The sequence below is a fragment of the Manacus vitellinus genome, unplaced genomic scaffold, assembly GCF_001715985.3.
Source record: "Manacus vitellinus isolate BGI_N305 unplaced genomic scaffold, ASM171598v3 scaffold_5_pilon, whole genome shotgun sequence".
In the NCBI taxonomy this organism is placed as follows: domain Eukaryota; kingdom Metazoa; phylum Chordata; class Aves; order Passeriformes; family Pipridae; genus Manacus; species Manacus vitellinus.
Window position 1 is genome coordinate 18,278,098 of NW_021940682.1, and position 19,267 is coordinate 18,297,364.

The following is a 19,267-nucleotide window of genomic DNA, read 5'->3' on the forward strand; positions in this document are numbered from 1 at the left end:
CGCTGACTGGGCAGCGCCGCCCCGCGCGGCCCTCTGGGAGCCGGGGCGGGGCTACGGCGCCTCATAACAACGCGCCTGCAGGGCAGCGCACCCTGTTCTACCGAGTCGCTGGAGGTTTACAGCGCTGTTCCTAGCACCCTCCCCATCCCCAAAACGGAAAAGCCCGACAAAAAGCCCCAAGGGAGAACCCTTCAAGTAAAACCTTTTTACATCTTTATTTTTGTGAGAAATCACAGAGACAGGACTAATATGTACATTCCTCTTTATTTAATACAGCACAGACACGGGACACATAAAAAAAGAAAAGTACACTCATGAAAAAGCCTGTCGCGGTCAGGGACAGGGAACAGCTATGCCGAATTGAGTAAGGCTCCTACTGCAGAACAGGGGTCTGCCGGCAAGGGTGGATCCCAGAGCAAAGTCTGCTGCCAAAAAAAAAGCTTTGCACTCCTTTCAGGAAAGCAGAAAAGGGCAAGTCCCTCCCGGAACAGGTGAAGGCAGCATTACCTGCAAGGTGCAGGATACAAACCCCATTACTGTGTTTGGATCAAAGCACTGATAAAATGAAATGCTCTCCAGTTATTTTTGCAGAGGGCCAATAGTCCTGACCTCTGAAAGCATTGGACTGCTCAGGGATAGCAAACCTGAGTACCTGGAAGGAGTGAAAACATCAAGTAGTCACACAGAAGAGAGTTAAAATTAGCCTCCCTGATAGGGCTCTGCTACCCACAACTGGAAACGTGCAGGAGAACAAACCAGCTTCCCAACTAACAAAAGACTAACAGCCATTAAACTGACCAGAACAATATACGTATTTGGAACTGACGCAGGCTTTTGTGGCAGCAGCTTCTTCCTTTTTCCTGCCTCAGTTCAGGATGGAGATAAAGCAGGCACCAGTTCCTCTGGCAAAGAGCCTTACACACTTTTAAAAAATTAAAATACAAAAAAGGGAGACAGGTGTTATTTACAAAATCCATGGCTGGTACAGTACATCATTTTTAAGACACACTAAATGCTACAATCTTTCAGGTCCTGAGATTATTACAAAAAAACCCCCAACAACTCAAAACTTGTGTTCAGGTCCAGTTTTATATGGAGAGAGGAAAGAAACCACACATTTAAAACACAGTATCCCTTGAAGTTATTGGAACATACCTCCCTAAAAATTCCAAATGAAAGTGGTGCTAACCACCCAAATGTAGCTGCATTTGGTTGTTCAGGCTTGTTGTCACAAGAGGGGAGCATTTCACGGGGCAGTTTCCCTGGAAAGCTCATCAGGTAAGCACAAGGCTGTTGAGATCCTCTCTCCATCACTAAGCCCTATAATCCGAAATGTGCGAGTATTAAAAGGAGGAAGGTGATCTTGTACAAAGTCATGAAGGACTGAGTAAAGCATCACAGGAATCAACAACTCAAACAGGTTTGCCATCTTGTAGTAACTGTGCATTCCTTTGTTTGAAGCTGAGGAATGCAAAGAATTCTCGCAGTGATTTAACACTTTGTTTATAAAAAATAAACCTCGGCCAGCCTTTTGTTCTGAGCTCCCCAGTGAAAGGCAGCAAAATGGTTTCTCAGCCCTTCATTGTCTGGGGGATCACAGCAAGTCAGGTAGAGTTAAGCTGGCTACATCCAAACTTGCTAAAATATTTATATACTAAAAGTGACACCAAACAAAGGATATGGAGGCCAAACTGCTGTTGAGGGGATGATCCCTACTGCCATTAGCTGTGCAGGGCACTTTTCTTCACTGAGCCTCTTTTATCAGGCAGAACCAAAGGGACTTGCACCCACACCTGTTTTTCCTTCCAATGAAATATTCTGAACATGGAGATTTTGTACCATCAGAAGTTATCAACCCAGATGCCCTTTTTATTATAAGCACCTGATCTTAAGCTAGAGAATGCCAACATTGTAAGGATTACTAATTAAATGCTTTTAACCCTTAGTAAAAGAAGACTACAAGAGACAAATCACATAACAAGGGTACTAGTTTAACTGCTAAAATATAGCGCTGCTCAGTAGACTTTTGAGGGTAAAAAGTAGGAGTTAATTTTGTATTTTTTTTTTTAAACAGTAGTCCAAAAATAAACTTTCTCCATCTATTTCCAATACAGATCTTGAGAACTATGCAAGAACATGGTACTAATTGCTACATGATGGAATCACCGGCAATAAAACACACACTACGGTTCTCATCTCTGAGCTAAATTGTTATTTGAGTTACATACAACAAGACTAAAAGACCAGTGAGAAACACCTGGGGACTGTGATTTAGCTTTTACTTAGCTGATAACTCCCCATGTTTAGAAGCAACTTCATTTCAGTGAAAAACTAATTTAATTCACTTCTGATGCTGGAAAGAAACCTGGGATGTCTCATTAGTTTCTCCCCAAATCCAATCTGTACATCAAAAAACATTGCTGCGGCTTCTTAAACCAATTGTGAGAGCTGAATATTCTGAGAAACTCTCAGACTAAAACCTGTCACAAGAGGTGATTTTAGCTTCCCTCTCAAAGCAACTTCATGACACTTGACACTACGTGTTGCATCAATGAAAGGGTTTCTTTTTTAAAATACAGTTTTTTTCTTCATGTTAGCAAAAAAATTCTGCAGTACAGACATTCAAAAATATTCCATTTTCTTTGGGTAAAATTTCAGTATGTGTTAAGAGGGGTAGCTAGGAAAAGGAATGCATGTAACACTGAAACACATATACTTATCTGCATAGTTGATATTAGTGACTACTAATCAAACTAAGGCTTTATCTGGAAAAAGCTGAGAACACAAGACAGTTTCATTCCCCACTCCTCTGGTGAAATCTGCTAAGTTTTAATGTAGCTCTGGCTGCCTTGGCAGCTACATGGTTTGGCCTACTATGATAGCATCTCCTGACTGGTTTTGGTTGATTCTCCCCTGCTCTTTTTCTCTTGGTACTAGACAGCAGCAAACATGACTGTCTGTCAATAAAACACTTCTGTACACATTACTAGGAGGAAAAAGAAGAAAGAAACATAAAAAACCCTTTTAGCATTGCACATGATAGGAGTCAAACAGAGTGTACGTTGCTTGCTTGGGATTACTTCATTATGAAGAAAAACTTACTAGTTAATGGTTGTTATTTAAGCAGGAGATGACAGCAAGGGAAGAGACTGAAATGCGTTTCTAGATATAAAACATGGGGGGTGGTGGTGGGTTTTTTTCTTCTTTTTTTTTCTCCTCCCCGAGTTGCTCTGTAGAATTATAGCTGTCAAAAATGGCTACAAAATACACACCTATATCCTTGACTACTGACAAGATCAGTGCAGTGTTGTTTATGAGTGTGCAAAAACAGCTGTGGGGAATCTTTGTAATTCCCCAGTTTTGGGCCAGTTCCAGGCCATACTGATCTCTCAGCATAACTCATAGCAGCAGCAGGGCTTTCTACAGACCCAAAAAGCTATTACAGCAGCAAGGGATCATCAGGTCATAGAAAAAGGATGATGAAGCCACAGTGGAAGTTTCCACAAACAAAACGTTCCCCTACACAATGCTCATCTTCCCAGTGGCCCAGTAATCATACTTCTGGCTGCTTATTTTGGTAGTGATTTCTTAAGCAGCACAGATTTTCACAACAGCTGCATTTGTTAGAAAAGACTGCAACACTCAGCCATCATCACCAGCTGTAGACTCCCACAGATCAGCCTAGGAAAAAGAGCATTTGCGACCAAAATTAATTAAACAGCAACACAGGTGGGTGCGGCAAACTCCACTTAAGTAACTTCACTAATGCATCTAAAGAGATTAAGAAGCACCCTCAACTATCACTCCAACTGGCTGAGCTACCAGCAATAGTCCTATCTTTGACTGGCACCATTGGATTGGTAGGAGAAATCCGCCTATCGTTTAGTTTACATAATAGGTTTAGTCAAATATGTGAAGACAAGCCAAGAACTGAGGCTATTCTCTGCCACAGGAAATATGTTGTATTTGGTATCATACTTTGTTTTCCAGTCTGGTTCTCCACTCACAAAGGACTCTTCATTCCATTCCCATTTGGTAAAATAAATGCTTCCTTTTCATACTGCAACTCAAAATTAGATCTTCCCCAGGGGAAGCACATCACAGAACTAGAACAGTCTAATGATGCATACATGTTACCTTAAGTTTAGCACTTGGTCAACAAGTGAATTGCTAATTTCAGGTATTCTTGTTTATAATAATCATAAGTTAGACAGATCCTCAGCACAAAGGTGTTGAAATCACTAGATCATCTATTGCAGATAGCTAATTTTGTCAGAGAACAAGGAAACAAGCACAGACAATATTATGAGAGTTCACCTGCAGCTAACAACAGAGTCATAAGAGAACAAACCATTAATAAAATCTCAATAAATTAAGAAAAAATACAACTAGAAAAGTACTTGATGGTGAGGAACTTAGGCAGCATGTGAAGCGTAGCCAGTTTTAAATTCAATTAGCACCTGCACTCTTGCAGGTTTTACCAAATTTCTTTTTACATATGATGGACAGTGGAAAGTGACAACTTTGGTAAGTGTGAGAATCCTTGCAATAACCGGTGTTAAGCAGATGTGACTAGCTGCACACAGGATGCCTTGCAGTTCATCTCAAACTTATTTAAGCTCCTGTTTTAACTCTCTTTCCCCCACGTGTCCTTGGGGCTATCAGCCACACATCTTTGCCTCAATAATTGTGTGAAACAGTCCAGTAGCTAATAAGGTTGCCAGACAGGGCTCATAATGTTTTACTCATGACCTAATTAAGAAAAAATTAAAACCTTCAGAGAAAAATGCAAGAAGTTTCATTCCCATTAGCCACTTCCTTTCTCTCATGCACGTTTACGCACACTCATGCACACGCTCTTTTATTGTACTGCCATCTTTGCACAAACCTTCACCATTAAGTAGTTTGACAGAGCCAGGAGAATGTAGAAGGATGAACAGGTTTCAGAAATATTGCTGTGTATGTGTGTGTGTGTGTGCACGTGTGTGCGTGAGAGAGAAAGAATGCACAAGCACACAGAACCAACACCATGGTACAGCAGCATGAAGTTATACACATTACACACTTGGTTGTTTTTTTCTTTACAAAAGGGAAAAAAATAGTATAACAGCATAAAGCCATCTTGGCAAGCTTAAGATTTTCCTCCAAAATGCCTTCTAGCACTTCAGGATCTCTGAGAAAAGTTTAAAGAGGATAGGGAAATAAAATTAAAAAAAAAAAGGCACTTAAACAAAGGACAAAAGCCTGAATCAAGTAAGTCATGGAGGGTAACAGCCACTTCACCGGAGCTTGGACCAATCAAAGTCTACCAAACCTTTTTTTAATATCTATAAAATTAAAATTGCATAAAGTGTTAATTAATCAGTTGTTTACCTACTGCTTTTACCTTCTGGTTCATTATGGAAAAAAATCCAACAAACCAAAACAACAAACAAGCCCAAACAAAAAGCAAGTGTCCCTTTAATGATTTCCCCCCAGTTCAGCAAAAGATGAAAAGTTGATGTGGGAGGGAGCCTTCCACAGTTTGGCTTGGCTGTAGGTTTTCCCTACCAAAAAAAAATAATAATAAAAAAAAAAAATCCAAAACAAAAGCGGAAGAGGGACCACTTTGCTTTCACCAATTCACTCAAAACCAAAACAAAACTAGAACAAAACAAACAACCCATCAACCCAAACACCCCAACATTTCTAATCCATCTGTGGGCAAAAACTAATCAAAAGAAAACAAAAAAAACCCAACCTGTAAACTAGATTAAAATTTGCTAATAAATACAGCCAAAAGTTCATTTTACGAATGTAGCAGCAAATGTGATAAAGTTAGTTGGAGTCCAAGATGACTCCCAGAGGGTTACTGGTTCGCACAACTGATGGCAGTTTGGGAGAGTTGCAAGATTTCTCTGTTTTCATGTCCTCAAGGGTCTTGCACCAAGTGGAGAAGGAGTGTGGAGGAAGGGTCAGATGATGGGACTGCAGGAACAGGCTTTTAACACCTGTCCCACTCCTAAATCTGTGCATCAGACAACTTTGATCGGATTCAAACAAACAGCAGAAAAGTTACTTCTGATTAGCAGAAAACAGATGTGAAACCCACAGCATCCACACTTGTGACTTAGTTGATCAGTATTTAGTCATGTTTCTCAAATCAACAGAGAAGGCTGGACAAAGTGGCCTAGGCCATTTGCATCTCCGAGTGGGAGAACACTGCAGTTCTAGTCCAAAGTACCAGGAAACTTTGCAGCCTGTTTCTCATTTAGCCTGCCTTCTTTCTTTGCAAGTGTCTCTATGGATTTAAAATAGCTACTGCGACTTTAGGGACTTTGGATCATGTAGCAGAAAATACTACCCAGACGGTTTTAACATCTAAAACCTGTGTTTGAAGTTATTGCTTGCATTTGTTTGGGGCTTTCAGAGAGCTTGACATGTTAGCTCATATACAGTCCCCAAACCAAGTTCAGCCCTGCTGCCTGGAAAAGACAGCTATACTTGGCTTTCTTATTGCTTGTGAATACTGAGGGTTTATTTAGTATGTACAACTACAGTTTATTTATTAACAAAGGCCCTTAAAAAGTAGTAAAAACCTGGGGGCAAATGTCTTCAGAAGAGCTGCTGTGCAGAAAATAGTAAAACATTAACCTAATTTCGCATTTGGACGCTGCAGCAATCTTTCCCTTCCCCATCCTGTCTATGCTACCTGCATAGGTAGGGAATTACCCTATGATTTCCTTTGACTCGGCCTTGCTAAGTTTAACCAGGGAGAATAGGGAACAGCAATGAAAGGGTCTACATTCCCTATGTTGCTCGTTCCAAAGAAGCTCAGGAGCATAATGACTGAAAACAGTTACCTGCTGGGGGGCTGTTTGAACTGAAGTCACAAACAACATATGGTCATCTTTATTCTCATCATCCTACTATTTCCACAAGAAGTATTAGTTTACTTGTTTCCCAAGACTGAGAAGCTCAGTAGGACACAGAGGCAGCACTGCTCCTACCCTCATGATTTAGAGAGGATGCTCTTCAACTGAAGATGAAGCATACTTCCAGGAAGAGAGGAACGCTGAAAGGGAATTTGTGCTGTAGTTATAAAGGGCTCCAAGTCTCCCAGTCTAAAATTTCATTAAGTATGAAGACAAAAGATGGCAATTTGAATGAGATGCCTTGATGAGGAAAACATAGAAGAGGTAGAACTCTTAGGACAGGGTCTTTTAAATATATTGCTGCCCAGTGGCTCACTGCCACAACTCCCTTAGCTACATGCAATGTTAAAATTGTCAGGTTTGACACAGTTCAGAGAATTAACATCCTGCCAGAACCATTGGGCCTCAAAAAACAAAAGTTGTCTTCCTTCAACCCTTCCTGGAGAAAAGAGGGGAAAAAACCAGATAAAGCTTGCATTCTAAATAGTTCATGGTATTTTGAGAGAATTTGTGCAGTATTAAGAATGCCAGGGTCTACACAGCTGTATATTTCAACTCTTAATAACCTCAGTGGAGATGCAAGCTTATCTAATCAACACGCCACATACAAAACATTAGCGCTAGCTAAAAAGCATTTAATTGGCAGATGCTGTGGAGTGAAATTAATGAACTAATGCATCTTAATTCAATCTGTCTTTCACAGAAGTGTTGTGCAAAAACATTTATTGCTGAGCTCAACCCAACATCTTTATACTAAATACACAATATATATTATTTTAAATTTATGTATATATATTTATATAAAATTAAAATGAGCTCTAAATAGAAAAGAAATTGTTGTCTGATCTAAGAAAAATAAATCACATGTAAAAGAAACCTGCAAGCTCGAAATAATCTAGCAAAAAACATTGAAGATTAATTATTCATGGGTCAAAGTCGCTCTAAAAGGTGTGAGATAACCAGTAGTCTCTGGTTCGATCTCAGGTCAAACTACTGGAAAAACTATTTACTAGGAATTTCAGCATCTCTGGTCAAAGGAATGTTTTAGGGCTGAAGGAGAAGGGCATCCTACTACTTTATTTGCTCCTTTCCCCAATGACTTATTTAACTTTTTGCCATTCTCACCTTTTATCTGACAGCGCAAGGGATGCAATAGCAAAGTTCTGTCCTAGTGTTGAAAGTGCAACATGTGCTGGATACTTTCTAATCTTACACGTCAACCAGTTGATGTATTGCTATCAAAGAAAAAAAAAAAAGCCAGCTTTGCAGTCTTGTGCTACCATGTAAGAAAGAGTTCAGGTCAGACACTCCCCAGGCCAGCAGGGGCTGGAAATGCTGGAGACAACCCATTCAAGCCCCCAGAAGAGAAGGCACCTCTGGTCGCTTTTGAACGACTCCTCTTTGGCTAATGCCTGAAGCAGTATTAACCTGACTCTGGAATAGGTCACAATCAGGTTTCTTTAACTAGGAAATCAGTATAATGCATGGCTTTTGGGAAGAGTTAGATGAAAAATGAAGATCGAGAATCAGCAAAGAACTGGTTGTTGTTTATGAAAGACATGAATAGAACATAACAATTTCAGTAGCAAATAAGCACGTGGCAGAGGTAAAAGAAAGTTTAACAAATGGAAGGACTGAAACATTAGCATGCCTTTAAAAATATAATGTGGGAAAGAAATGCTAGTCTGACCAATCAAATGTGGGTTTCCTTTTCATGTAATGAAAAATTTTCCATCCCCTTCCTCTCTTAAATAAGAATTTTTGTACTTAAAAAAAAAAAAAAATCAAACAAATAGTGTGTGTCTCACATCTTGATGTACCAGGAGATCTGTTTTTGAAGACAATTCTCTAATGAGACTGCATACACCTGTAGATTCCCTAAGCCAAACAGCCTTGTAAATCTGGAAAAATGCCCATTATCAAAAACTGCATTTGTGTAAAGGTTTAATTATAATGCAAAGTATCCCAGCACCACCTCTATTCTACATAACCTTTGGTCCACAACCGTTTAATACACTCAGGACCTACACATAATCTTACCCTGGGCACTCTGGGCACTAAAGAAGTGAATGGTTCCACCTTACACAATGAATGGAGAAACCTATTCTAGCTCCTCTCATGGTTTCCACTTTTCATTGGACTTCACCCAGACAAAAATGTTGGTGCTGCTGTGGGTTTGACGATCAATTTCTTTTAAGAGCCAATCAGAGCAGATAAAAAACGTTGTTTCTTTAGGCAATATCAAGCTATGACCAGTCTGCATGACCAGGAGGACCAGTCCTCCTTTTCCTTCTCTCTTTTGATCAAGTATTGTTTTATTTTTCTTCTTCCTCTCACCACAGTGCTTAGGATCAGAATATGTAAACATCGACAGAAACAGCAGCCCTGTGACAATAAGCACTTTCCCAACTGGGCAGATTCTGTCAGCCAACCAGAACTGCTTCAGCTCCCTTGCTTGTCCAGAAGTCACTGGTTTTTCCGCTGTAACTTAGTGTCCCCTTTACTTTGGCCTCCATCTGCAGTAGAGAGACAGGAAAAAAAAGGGAAGAATAAAAGCATGAGTGAACTTTTGTTTTTGCATCTTACAGCATGAGAGACAGGAATGTGGCAGGTTCAGCTTTAGCATCACTAAAAAGTACATTGTCTTTACAGAGTGGAAGACTTTGCATTTTCTCTGTAGTTCGTTTATTAGAAACAGCATTGTTGAAACCTGAGATATCAAGCTTCATTCCAAAACACTGCCCAATGTTTTGGTGCTGAGAACTCTCAGAACAATAGGAAGAATGCCCACCAAGCCACTGCCACCCTTCCCATTCCTTCTCCTGGCCCCCCAAAAACACACTGCAGGTGACAAAGAAAGGACTACACTCTAAACCTTCTAAAGCTTTCTAATACTTTTTCAGCTCTAAGTCTTACAAACAGAAAAATAAGATATTCTGCTTCAAGTTTCTCTTCTTAATCAAAATATGCAATTCTTATCAAGGATAAAATTCCTAGGGAAAGCAGATCCCCTATTAGGAAACCATCATACCATTCACACATATGAATACATTCTTATAAGAAATATGAAAAAGCTTTTATCTGGGAAATCAGTTTTCACCTTCAAAGGAGAAATGAAAATTGAGTGGAAAAAGACTTTATGCAGCCTCTAAACAATCATGTTAGCGTCCAGTAAGTAATATATTCCTTTTTTACTCACTAGTTGAATTTGTACATTTAAGTTTCTAGAACTGCTACAATAAAGTACTGGAATTTTTGAACTTATTTTGTTCCTGACTTTGAAGAGAAATGGAGGGAAAAACAATTGTTCAGGTTTCAAAAACAACCGCTACAATAGAATGAGTACTGCCTTCTGCTACCAAAGTTTGTCCCTGTGTTATGTCTTCTCTAAACTAACTACTGCTGTACATTTTATTTCAGTCTATGGCAGAAATCGGACTTAAGTTCAAAATAAGTAATAAGAAAAATACAATGTCTTTACCTGTGTAAGCTTGCTGCAAGTGAGCAGGCAGAGGTGAGTGAGACAGCGTCGCTGCATGCTGAGCACCTGGCTGTAAACCCTTCAGTAAGTCTGAGGGGAGGAAAACGAAAGCAAAGAAAAAATAAATCTTGAGGAGAAAGGCAGTCTTTGTGAAACAACAAGTTTGTGTAGTGCAGCTGTAGTAGGGGCTAATTTCCACAGATTTCTGAAGATGTATCCCCGCAACACAAAACAAATATTAAGCTGATATTTACTCTGATTCCAGCCATCAGAATGCTACAGGTCAACAGAAACAGACCTATTCAGATACAGTTAATCAAAAGTCAGAGCAAGGACCATGCCTCACTATTGGGATGCGACCCTTCATATTATTTCCTTCGGCGCAAAGGCCAAAAATTTATATGGGTAAAAAACATAAATAATTTCTTTTTAAGCAATCAGAAAAAATAAATGCCATCTTGGTTGATAGTTCCTCATAGAAGAGCTGTTGGATATCTGCGATTACTGAGCTAAGGATATTTTGATGGATCAGCATATTAAGTCTCTTATTTGTATTGTGACATTTGGAGACTTTTAAGCTGTTCTCCTTTCTAAAGGTAAGATATTAAAAGTTAACCCAAAAAAACACATTCAAACCTAAAAATATACTGTGAATATAACGATGAAGTTAAATTTACCAAAAGTGATTTATAACATTTAGGTAATTACGTAAAGAAAGTTTTTACCAGAGAAGAAATCACATTTACTTTCCTATAGGGATTTTCAAGAACCAAATTTGAGTGTCTCAGACCTTTATTGCTTCCCTTCTCAATTTTCATTTTAAGGATGCATCTTCCCTCGTGGGACAGTGTGATAACTAATTCCACTCACTCTGAGTTAGGCTGTGGTGGAAAGCCGCTGAGGTAGATCCCGAGGTGGTTGTCGCTCCAGCTGTGTCCGTCCCAAAGCCAAGCAGCTCCAAGGGAAACTGGAAGGGCACAGTCACAGGAACAAGGCCACCCAGCATCCCAAAAGGAGTTAATGGTGCAGACGTCACATTCTGACTGGTTACAGACAGGGGTGATGCCATGAGAGTCAGAGGTGAGGCGTTAGCCAGTAACGACGCTCCTGCTGTTGACTGTACAAAAAAAGCAGTACTTCAAGATTTTTAAACTTTGAGTTGTATTCTTTAAGGATATAAAAATTGACTATTCCCTGTTAAGTGTTGCTCTGTTGAGAAGTGTATTAAACTATTAATAAATATCCACTTATCCAACTAGGTCTTCCCAGTGTTCATCTGCTAAGCAAGCACAATTATATCCGATTCAGACATGACAGTACAGCTCCTCTCTCATGTTTTGCTCATCAGCCTTACAGATCATTTCCTTGGTCTCATTTCTAACTATGCACTGGGTCTACAGTCACAATTTAGAGCAACATCTTCTATTTGATTAATATGAAGTTATCAGAGGTTGATCTGAAGTTCTTCAGATGTACAGTATTACTCTTCCTTCTCCAAATCTGGGTCTTAACAGAACATTAACTTTATTTCTTAAGAGGTTGTTGAGAAGCAATGACTCCTGAAAATTAAGATTCATATATAAGAACCCTCACACTTCAAGAAGTCAGGTTACCAAAATGCAGACATACATATGTATGTACATGTGGGGATGCACATGTCAGAGGAAAAGGCAAAGGAAAATAATCTCTCCACTCCAGATATGTCAAAATGAAGTTAAATTCACTGTAGTTTAAAAATAAAAATGCAAGATCAGCCAGAATATTCTAGCTACAACAGCTCCCAAATGGCAACTGTTCATTGTCTATGCAATCTAGTAAAGTGCAACAAAATAAAAACCATACAGTTATGTTTTGCAATTGTGGATTTGTAAATGCCTGAAAACAGAAAAACAACTTTGTTTTGAGATCTGCCAAGACCTTGTTTACTCTCTGAAAAAGGAGGAGAGAGAAGTACAGTGGTGAAAAGAGCTACAGAGCATGCCCTAAAAGAGCTGCAGTTCAGATGTTTCTATTTAGCTCACGTACAATATTTCATAAAAGGGTTCATCCTGGTCCTGTAGATTTGAGTCATTAAGATCCTTAAAAGTCTAAACCAGATTCTGCTCACAAGTACTAACGGTAGGTAGAGCTTTTTAAGGAAATCACATGTGTACTCTTTGGCTTTGTCTTCTTAAAATGTAACTTTCTTCAAAGAGCATCAGCAGGTGTAAACTTACATTCTGGTAAATAATTGTGTCAATCAAAAGTGGAAAGGAGGGAAACATTTCTTGGAAACTTCCTAGTTAGGAACATCTTTATTACCAAATAAAATCATCTAGTTTGATTTTCAATGTAAGCAGAACAAGATATTCTAATGAGCAACTCAGGTACCATTCTCACCTTCTGACTAACAGCATCTCAAACAGGAATTAAATTGCTAAGGCCTTAAAGGAAAAGAGATTCACTTTCAGTCTTATGTGAAGTTTTAAGAGGGGTAACTAACTCCTTAGTTCATTGTACCTAACAACAAGTCTGGAACTCATTTAAGTTCAGCAGCCAGTCATTAGACCTTTATGGCTAAATAAAGCCCTCAGTGATCACAAATATTTTCCCCTTCAGTGTACTTGGACTGGGAGGTAATTTGATTCTAATCTTTTCTTGAATGTACTCCACCGACTAAGCTTCAGTGTGCACAGCACCAACAGCCTCATTCCATGGTTTATCTTCCTTGCACCATTCTTCAGAACCATTTCTAGCTTAAAGTAATTTCTGAAATGTCAGAAACCCCACATGCAATAATTATTTTAGCAATACCATACGTGCTCAGTGCCTCTAGCTGATTTGCCCCTTTCTATACAACAACACACCTTATTTTGCTGTATTATATATATAGCATGGACTCACGTTACCACACACACCCCCTTCAGTGCTCTTCAAAATCACTATGGCCAAAATGTATTTCATTACTCAGATGATCATTGTTACTTGCCTTTAACTACAGGATGGTTTGCCAGAATTCATCTCATCATTCAGCACAACACTGCTTACTTCCCTTGACTTCCCCATCATTTTTAAGCACTACCACACCCATTTCACATTTTCTTCTACATCACAGTGACTGTATTCACTGGATTCTGTTGACTGCACCAGGAGTAACAAGTCTCTTCCCAATCCATTCACTGTGGCCTTTTTTGTCTCCTCCAGGCACCTTCCAGAGTACTCAAACTGCATGTACCTGGCTCAGCTCTTCTCCAGGCCTTCTGTGGTACCTCAGTGGCCCTTACACAGCATAAGGGTTGTGGATATCTTTTTTTTTTCCATTCAAAGCACCCGAAGTAGGAAAAAGCTGTGTCAGAGCCTGCCAGATATTTATTGTTGACTGTTTTGGTACAGTAGGACAAAAGACCATGGAAGTGTCTTGTAAAAATCATCTTCCTCCTGTTATTCAGCTGCATTAGTAGAAATTTGATGGCAAGCTAAAAGATTATAAAACATTGCTAAAGTCAAGTATACATCATTCCCATGCAACAGCAATGTGCACTATTCAGAAAAATACAAAGCTTTTCACTTGCTGTACAGCAAAAATGTAATTTACAGCAACACTGCTTTTCTTAAGTAGTGAAGACCTCAGGATAGAGAGTGATGGAGAGAGGAAGACATGAGATTGTCTCACTAATTAAAGCATTCCCAATAAGAAGAACATAACTTGGGAAAGCAGGTTGTCTTCTGGGTAAATAACAGGTTTGCATGGGGTTTAGAAAAGTATTTTCAAAATGTTTGTTTTGCTTAACTTGTTTTATCTCTAATGATACTTATAAGCTCTCAATTTCTAGGGCATCTATATATATAAATGAGGTGTCTCATTCAGTTTGACTGGATCCTACAAAATAAAATACATAATCACAAATACAAAAGCCCTTGCAAGTGTTAATTATAAATACAAGTCTTGAATTACTCAACCACAAGCAACTGAGCTCTAGTTTTGAAGTTAACCATGCAGCCTGACAGCAAATGTACGATGACACTTTTTTACACAACCACCATCACTACAAATATGTAAATATGCATGAATACACAAATCCAATAATGCAAGAAAATACCACATCCCTTGAAAATATTTCCACATAAAGCTTACCTTTTCCAGTGCTCTTAAAAAAAAAAAGTGAATTCTGTTCCACACTACAGACCAACCAACATTTTACAGTGAGGATTTGTTCCACACTGATCCTTGCATTTTATATCAGTTGGAAACACCCATTCTCTAGTGTGACATTTTTTCATCGCTGTCAGCATTTATGCTTAGGAAAGTATAAAAATTAAATTAATGACATTTCCAAATGAAGATATTTTAAGAATGTTTACAAAATGTATGTGATAAATATTAAGATAAGGTTCAAATGTAAACTTGTAAGATGCATACCTGCACGCTGGCTGCTACAACTGGAGACCCTGAGGCAGAAGATGGTCTGTGTGGAGTTGACAATTGTTTAGTAGCACCCTGTGTTCCACTTCCTGTTCCCCCAGACAGACTAGTCCTACTAGCTCCACTTGAGTTAAGGTTACTGCCTCTGTTGGCAGGTACATTCATTCCAACTCCACCCAAATTATTTTTACCAACAGTTCCAGAAGGAGAAGAGTTGGGCAATTTTGAAGAAGCCTGAGGGTTCTTTGCAGGCTGAAGGCCTGAGGTGCGATTAGAGGACAGCAAATTCACTGTGGGAGACTGCCTGCTGATATTTACACCACTGGTCTGTTTATGAAGGGGGTTGTTGCTGGAGTGACTACTCTGGGAAACTAGTGCACTTGAACTGGAAGAACTGGGTGTTGTTGCAGGCCTGGGGGATGAGGTGGACTTCGATGAAAATTTAGGTGATGCATTGGGCTTGGGTGTCACAGAGGGCTTAGATGAAGTGGGCTTGGGAGAGGCAGCAGGTTTGGGAGAGGCAGCCATGGAGAAGGGAGGCTTGAAACCCTGGGAAGAAACTTGTGACACCATAGCCTTGGCTAAATAGTTACTAGAGGTAGAGGTGCTGGATGTTGTCCGAGAAACCAGTGGGTGAGACACTTGAGAGCTGCTTCCAGATGAGGGATTAGACAAAGGCAGGCGATATACTACAGACTTATCTTGAGCCTTGATGATTGGTGATGAGCAAGACAGTTTGGGATTACTACTCAATTTCACCACAGGATTGGTCTGTGATTTACTAATAGTTGCTTGCAAAGGAGTTACATATTTCTGCTGTACAGCTGAATGCTGGTGCACCTTTGTCACTTGTGATGTTGAGGAAGTACCACCTTGAGTCTCAGAAGATGATACCAAGATACTAGCATCCTTGGTTCTTTGAGAGGAGGTGGAAACAGCTGCTTGGGTCTTAGAGGAAGAAACATGAGTCTGAGAAGAAGAGGAAGCAGATTGGATCTGACTTGACCTCTGTAGTCCTTGCTGAAGTAGTTTGGCTGGCAAAGGCTCTAAGGAAACCTTGGGATTTTGAATTGAAGATCCAGCAATAAGGCCTGAAGAGATACCAGTGTGAACTAAGTCCTGGGGTTTCTTTGGTACTGGCCCTGTGTGACCAGCAATAAGACTTGATGAATGGGATGTCTGAGTGGGCTCTACTTTCTTTGAAGTTGCCAGAGGCAACTTACTCATAATGCTTGCTAGTTTCTCTTCCCTCAGCCCAGGGCGAGGTCTGGATGTTGGTGTGTCTATGGTGGACCCAAGAGGTGATCCCTTGGCACCATTATTGATAACTGCCAGAGCATCGGAAATAGAGTCCAGTGAGGGTGGATGGAAAGAGAGGTCTTCATCCAGTGAGTCATCCAAGCAGATCGTCTCTGGAGCTGGTGTGCAGCTAGAGCTGGCTGGGGTGCAGACAGGTGTGCTGGAACTCAGTACAGTAGCACAACTTGAATTGACTGAAGACATACAGGTCTTCTGTTCTTTTTTTGGACTGGAGTCCTGAGAACGAAGAAATAGGAAAAGTCAGTTTTAACAGTCTTTCTGGAGTAGATTTAAAGCTGTCTTTAGTGTAATACTATTATTCTGTAAATTCAGATAAACCAAAAGATCTGCTATTGAAATTTCCATACTGAGATACCTATGATATCTAGGTGCTGGAGTCCTGGTACTAATTCAATATTTTTATTTGAAAACCTACTGCTGTTGCTCCACATAACTACAAGTGCCCCACAGAGTGAAGAACAACCAATGCTGTGCAGAAAAGAGTAGCTAATCTGATTGTCAAATAAAATTGTTATTGAATTAAGATGACACCTAGTCATGTCTAATGAGAACCTCGATCAACTTATTATGGTATCCTCCCAACAACACTTTCTTCCAGTGTTGCCAAATTCAATAAAAACTGAAAACACACAGATCACACATTAAGAGATGTGAAACTTTACTGGAACTGGTCCCTCTTCATAATAATTTTTCAAAAAACTAATACAGCTTAAAGTAAAAGAAAGCTATACAGAAGTATTTTTACTACATTCTTTAAAGTAATGCACCACCAAGTCAACAAGCTCTCACAGCATACCCTGATGGAAACCTTCTGCAAGAATTTTCCCAGATCAGCAGCAGACACAGGTTGCATTAAATGGTCATACTGGACCACTGAATGAACATTCAGATATTTAAATAGGCATTTACCTTCACTTTGGGTTTAGGGGCCAGAATCACCTTCTTCTTTGCCCTAAAAGAGGAGACAGATGCACATCAGAAGACAAAAAAAAAGGTAAGCAATTTTTGTTTTAAGCGTTACCCTGATTATGTCCCTGTAAACTAGAAGGATGACTACTAGAGTTCAGCTTTAATAGTATAACATCCTTGAAATAAAAAATGGGTTAAAATATAGGGGGGAAAGAAAAAACACACACTTTCAAACCATTTTTGGTCAGGTATAGCTATGTAAATTACTTGCAAAATCAACTGAATTGCTGATATAACCTGACATATCAGGAGACCTATTTTTTATTTTTGTGATTTAGAGGACCTTCAAAATATTAATTCATTTCAGCATCTTAACGAGTTTGTCTACTTAGCAGAGCTTTGTCTACACTGAAATCATCTAGAGTAGTAATATAATTTCACTTTATGTTGATGTTTTTGTCCCTGAGGAAGATACTTCCTGTTCTCATTTATTTCAAACCAGATAAAAACAGTTGCTTCTCCCCACTACAAAAAAGTGGTTTGTTGCAAGAAGTCATTTAACAAACTTCCAGGTTTTCTTTTGCAGTGTACATGAACACCATAGCACCAACTGCAGCTATGCAAGCAAGGACAGCATTAAGGATTATTAGTCATCAGCTTCAACTTAGAAGCTCAGCATTTCACACCTTCTTTTCTCATTTCTATTTCTTCAAGGGGATCAACAGATTTACATCTTATAGGTAATTTTTTCTCCTTTCCTAAACAACTAGAAATATGCCTGGCTAAAAAAAAACCTTACTGTAGGTGGACCATGATTCAGTTTTGCTATTACGTAGAAAAATATCCTATGTTAATCATATTTATCACAAAGGTTGCAATTTGGATGTTACTCAAGTCATAATAATTTGTCTGAATTCTGGCTGTATGTGGACAGCTCCTGAGAGGCACACAGTGTTGTCTGAAAATCAAGAAGATAAAATCCACTAAGATACACAGCCTTCTGTAATTACAGAGATATTTATGAGGAAAAGAAAAAAGCAGCCTGAGTTCATTTTAATATGCTGCATGTCAAAATTTAGGCAGTGTGCAGTGCTTTGAAATACTTTGAGTAAAAGGCATTAATTCAACAATTAATATCCCCTTGAGTTACTAGCCACTTCGTGACTTAAAATATAATGCCAGAAGAACATTACAATTATATGCCTAAATTAAAGCATTAAAAAATATCTAAACATCATTGTAAGTATCTTCAAACAAATCCCAAAATACCTCCCTTTTCTTCCCTCCATCCAAAAAGAAGTAGCATGAAGATGAGGAAAGATGTTATCCACCATCTAAAGACCTTAGTAAATTGTCACTAGTATACTCACGGAGCAGAAGTGAGGTGATTGTGAACACTTCGGCTTTCTTTAAAAAGCATCCTAAAACAGTGATGAGAAAAAGAACATGAGGTGATTCTACTGTGACAAATGGCACTTGACCACAAAATACAAAAGTATGCTTTGACTTTCAGAACCACCCTTTGATTATCTGTTCCCAGAGTAGCTAGTAAGTAGTTTGTCTGTATTGCTGTCATGATATAGGTCCAGGTATCCATAAACAGAAGAATGCTAAATAAAAAATTATAATAATTTAAGTTTACATTCAAAATACCTCAGTAAATGGCCAAAGAGAAGTCAACATAAGAGAATATTACTTCCTTCAGCTGGACAGAAGAAACTCATTTTGAATTCTCTCTCCTCAAAGGCTAATTAAATATTTTAAATATCAAAGTAAGGATTACTGTAAACTCTTCACACTGCATGCCCAACAGAGTGATCATAGGTTTGGGTTTGTGGTTCTTAATCTGTTGTGGGTTTTTTTTCCTCTGTGCTTTAAAGAAAGTCAGAACACAGTAGCCAAGCTTGTTTCTAATTTTCTTCAGTACTCTGTATAGGCTATTCTGAACCATTTCTGTGACTTTAGTTATACTGGACTTACACATACAACTTTACTACAGAGCCAAGGAATGGCAAGAGCCAGGATGACAAATCTCAACAGTTCACATGCTGTTATTTCAATGTTATCAGGTCCCAAGCTGACAACTGGGAAGTGAAAATGATTCCTGACCCGTACCTATCCTACAGCTTGCTATCCAAATGCAGCTATAAACAGACAATGAAAACTTGGTCCCCTTCCTTGTTTCCAGGTAGGCAAACCAGAACAGACGAGATTTTCCTACACCACTCCAATCACACTGAC

The 19,267-nt window shown here is 39.2% G+C and overlaps 2 protein-coding genes across 2 annotated transcripts in view; both read right to left on the reverse strand.

The window, feature by feature from the left end:
- Positions 1-1,311, reverse strand: part of FMC1 (formation of mitochondrial complex V assembly factor 1 homolog) — a 2,438-nt gene extending 1,127 nt beyond the window's left edge. Inside the window, exon 1 of the mRNA XM_029963426.1 lies at positions 1,190-1,311. Coding sequence (XP_029819286.1) covers positions 1,190-1,311 — 122 coding nt within the window. The remainder of the gene's footprint in view (positions 1-1,189) is intronic.
- Positions 199-19,267, reverse strand: part of UBN2 (ubinuclein 2) — a 50,408-nt gene continuing 31,339 nt past the window's right edge. The window contains exons 11-16 of the mRNA XM_029963379.1: positions 18,397-18,447; positions 17,027-17,069; positions 14,795-16,333; positions 11,266-11,512; positions 10,396-10,485; positions 199-9,430 (exon numbers count right to left, since the gene is read on the reverse strand). Of these exons, the coding sequence (XP_029819239.1) occupies positions 9,381-9,430; positions 10,396-10,485; positions 11,266-11,512; positions 14,795-16,333; positions 17,027-17,069; positions 18,397-18,447 (2,020 nt within the window). The 3' untranslated portion in view covers positions 199-9,380. The remainder of the gene's footprint in view (positions 9,431-10,395; positions 10,486-11,265; positions 11,513-14,794; positions 16,334-17,026; positions 17,070-18,396; positions 18,448-19,267) is intronic.